Source organism: Lactuca virosa, chromosome 2 (genome assembly GCF_052849685.1).
Source record: "Lactuca virosa cultivar CGN04683 chromosome 2, Lactuca_virosa_CGN04683_v6, whole genome shotgun sequence".
In the NCBI taxonomy this organism is placed as follows: domain Eukaryota; kingdom Viridiplantae; phylum Streptophyta; class Magnoliopsida; order Asterales; family Asteraceae; genus Lactuca; species Lactuca virosa.
In genome coordinates, this window is record NC_136427.1 from 82,070,633 (window position 1) to 82,074,678 (window position 4,046).

The 4,046-nt window shown below is 35.7% G+C and overlaps 1 protein-coding gene across 1 annotated transcript; it reads right to left on the bottom strand.

Moving 5' to 3' along the window:
- Positions 1 to 997: 997 nt before the first annotated feature.
- Positions 998 to 2,745, bottom strand: LOC145157544 (structural maintenance of chromosomes protein 3-like). The gene is made up of 4 exons (XM_079076569.1): positions 2,734 to 2,745; positions 2,557 to 2,652; positions 1,522 to 1,696; positions 998 to 1,188 (listed from the first exon to the last, which is right to left on the bottom strand). Exons 1-4 carry the CDS (start codon positions 2,743 to 2,745, stop codon positions 998 to 1,000), a joined length of 474 nt encoding a protein of 157 aa, XP_078932695.1.
- Between the last annotated feature and the right edge of the window lie 1,301 nt (positions 2,746 to 4,046).

The window sequence follows — 4,046 nt, forward strand, 5'->3', positions numbered from 1 at the left end:
TAATCAATTACTTCTTTGAACCTGAAATGAAATACTACTGATAACATCAAGTGTTAGGCTAGAAAGCCTAAGGAGAACAAATTTTGGTAATATAAACAAAATAAACAAAATTTCAATGCAATGTATAAATCTCATGATAATGCACGTGTTGAAGTCATGATATATACAATGAAACGTGTACCACCCATATTCTCAGTCTGACACACTCTGCCTTTCATATCTTCAGTTACCAAATGGGAAGAGAAACTCATGACCAATGGAGGAAGGACTTGTCTGAAAACCCCAAGTGAAAAGATCAAGCGTGAAAATCATCTGTGTGATGCATACAAAGCTACCCATTTTGTTGTGTTGGTATGCATCAGAATGCAAGTTCATGATATGCTTTGTCTATGTGCACGCATATGTATGTATATATGTATACATGTTTACTAGTAAGATTATGTAAGACAAAAAAATAAAATTGAAAAAAAAACACAAAAAGAAAGTGAATATGGTTAATTAGGTTGTTTAACCAACCTTGGGTTGCTAAGGTTGGTCTTTCCGTTTAACACATGTCACATTTTTATTGGATGCTTAATATTTCTTTTTGAAGAAAACTTCTCTAGTAATAAATCAGACTTTATTTTATTTAGAAAAACAAAATCAACCAAAATTATTAAATCTTTTCGTCTACAGATAAAGACCAATACCGACATATTTTCTCAAAATTCGTGAATTTGTAAATATTATTTTTAGTTAACAAAACAAAAATTAATCATATATGAACATTTAATAATTAGAAGGTTGGGTCGGTTGCTAATTGAACTATGGAAAAATGAAATTGGTTTGTAATTAAAGGTTGTATATGTGGATGAGATAGAGGGTAATTTCTTAATGAAAGATTGGATGGCGTTTGGTTGTGAATATAGATAATCTAAGGTTTATAAATTATTTTTGTGAGATTACTAGTTTATGAATGATATAAAGAAACAAAATGTGAAGTTTTGCTTGGCCTACCTCATTCAACATTATGGGATTGGTCATGCTCAATGAAATCCAGTGCTTCTTCCACGGTGACAACATTTACACGACTAACATGGTTTTTGTGTGTCACACAATATATCTTGCTAGCAACTCTCACGAGTTCGGGCCTGAATGTTGTTGTAATGAATTGTGTATTTGCCATATGTGCCACACGACGAACCATATCTACAAACAAGTTGTCAAGAATAGAAACAATATAAAAACGAGGAAAAAAGTCAAGGTCCATAATCTTTTCAACTTGCTAGCATTACGGATAGATGGTTTTGTACTGTGTTTGATATGCATTGGATTTGGACGGGGACGTATGTGAATGTGACAATTACTGCAATATTTTTTCAGCCCAAAAAGGTGGAACAAGGTGGCACAAAGACTCGCTATCAATTTCTCGTCTAGGCAAAACACGTGAATCCGTATCTTCATTACCAAAAATAACCTTCCAAATCTATTTCAGGCCTGTCTAATGCATATAAGCAAATTTTCAAATACTAGAAAGGATACTTCCAACTGCTGTTCGGTTCTGAGGGTCTAGTGCAGCGTCGATCTCATCAAAAAGATAAAATGGAGCTGGATCACATCGCTGTATGGCAAATATGAGTGCCAATGCAACCACGGTTTTTTGGCCTCCAGACAATTGCTTCATGGACTGTGTCTCCCTTTGTCCAGTGAAAGAGACCTGAAATATTAATCCAAAACAATAATTGGAATATGAAGGAGTCAGAATTAAGCATCATAATCAGTCACACGTTTTGAATTCCTCCACTCTCCCCTGGTAAGGGCGAAAGCCATAAAACATGGATTCAGAAGGACCGTGACTGAATTTTGGCAACCAAACCTGCCACGGAATAGAATCTCCAATTCCTTATCTGTTGGATTATGTGGGAATCCAATAAACAAACACGACCTAATGGTGTGTTTGGTTGGATGTAATGGAATGATGACATGGTATCATTAGAGTAATGGAATAAGCAAGGTACTGGAGCAAGTCATTATTATCAATATCATGTTTGGTTGACCCCGTAGGAATGGAATGAATCTTCATATGTTTTTCTCTTTTCTATGTACTTAAAATGTATAGTTTTAACTCTAACTTGTACATTATTCAATTCTAATTAATGAGGTTTTTATTTACAAAAATAAAAATTGAACATAATAAAATCATCACAATTATCAAAATCCTAAAAGATTATGATGAAAAATATTTTGTAGAAATTTTAGAAAGTAAAACTATATTGTTGTTAAAAGTACACAACTAAATATGGGTTACCTTGCAAAACATTCATTTCATTCCACGGAGTAAAAAAAGACTCCCCGGTGATTGAACTAAAATTAACAATATGCAAGGAATCAGATTCCTTCAAGAATGGTCTATTCCATTCCATTAGACAATACAACCAATTTTCTTTTTATTCCAATGGAATGAAGAGTTCCATTCCTTCAACGATTCCACCACTACCAAACACTACCTAACGGAATCGGAACTAAAGTGGTCAAGGTTAATATGACGAGTTTGTTTCCTATTTAAATAATACATACCTTTACTTTCACACCGATGTATTTTTCTATGCGCCCCTCTCTATCAGCTACAGGAAGCTCATCCTCATCATAATCATTATCAGCAGGGTCACCATTCTGCTTTAATAAAAAAACATAAGCAAGAAGTTAAAAAATCCAGATATTTAAAAGCTGCATAACAAAATGATAAATACCAACCTTATTCTTCATCATTATCAAAGATCCGTGACCACCTTGGACAAGTTCAGAAAATACTTCTCGAAAATGTTTAGCCACACCTTTAAATGTACGTTCTATAGATTCATCCTTACGTGTTAAGATTTATAGAGTCTTGAACAAATTGACAAGTTCCTAAAAGTTCAAGGGCCATAAATGAAACTTGGAAATATTAAACAATTGAATATGAAATGGACGATGCAATTATGGAGCACACCTTTTGAATTCATTGGTTGGACTGTCAAAGTTTTGGACGGCAAAATAATTGGACGGTGGAAAAATTGTCAAACACATGCATGAGAATTATTTTTCAAACTATGCGGCAATCTTGTGCAAATTGCGGCTCACAAATATACCTATATATATGCATGTATGTTTTGCATATTTAGTGTGCAAAAACTTGAGAGAACATCAAGTGTGGAGTGTCAAGCCAATTGTAATCTTGTGAGTTTTAATAAAATTCTCTAGTTGCAGCCCGTGGACGTAGGATTTACACCGAATCCGAACCACGTAAAATCCTTGTGTTCTTTATTGCTTTATTTCCTTCGTGTGTTTGTGTATGTGATAGTGTTTCCGCTGCGTGTACCCGGTCCGAGTCCTCCCAACTGGTATCAGAGCTAGATTAGCGAGGTTTGGAGGGTACGATCGTTTTTTTATCACGCACGAGTGTACCTGATTTGTATCTTGTTTGTCATAATGGCTGAAGACAAGGTGGTAATCGAAAAGTTCAACGGTTCTGATTTTAGCTGGTGGAAAATGCAATTAGAAGCATTACTATGTCAGAAAGACTTGGACGTGGTACTCGGAGACAAACCGGAGAAAATGGAAAAAGCTGCTGAAGATGCGTGGAACTCAAAGGACAAGAAAGCCAAGGCGGTTATTACATTGTCATTGACGAAGAGCATTGCTTTCAACATCATGAATGAAACCACGGCGCATGGTATGATGGAGGCTCTGTCAAATATGTATGAGAAACCATCGGCGGCTAACAAGGTGTTCTTGATGAAGGAGCTGTTCACTACAAGGATGAATGAGGAAGGCTCAGTTACGGTTCACATTAACAATCTAAATTCAATTCTGTCCAGATTATCATCTGTGGGAATTAAATTTGATAATGAGACTCAAGCTTCGCTGCTACTAGCTTCTCTACCTGATAGCTGGTCCGGAACAGTTACTGCTGTTACGAGTTCCGTGGGGACCAGTGGTATGACTTTTGAAGGGGTTAGAGATTTGGTTCTAGGCGACGATATCAGACGCAAGAATCAAGGTGGATCTTCCTCTTCTGATTTATTAAA

Coding starts and splice junctions, on each gene's coding strand:
- LOC145157544 (XM_079076569.1), bottom strand. Junction 1,697..2,556: donor ACATCGGTGTGAAAGTAAAG/GTATGTATTATT, acceptor TTAATATTTCAG/GTCTCTTTCACTGGACAAAG. Junction 1,189..1,521: donor GAACCGAACAGCAGTTGGAA/GTATCCTTTCTA, acceptor ACTTGTTTGTAG/ATATGGTTCGTCGTGTGGCA.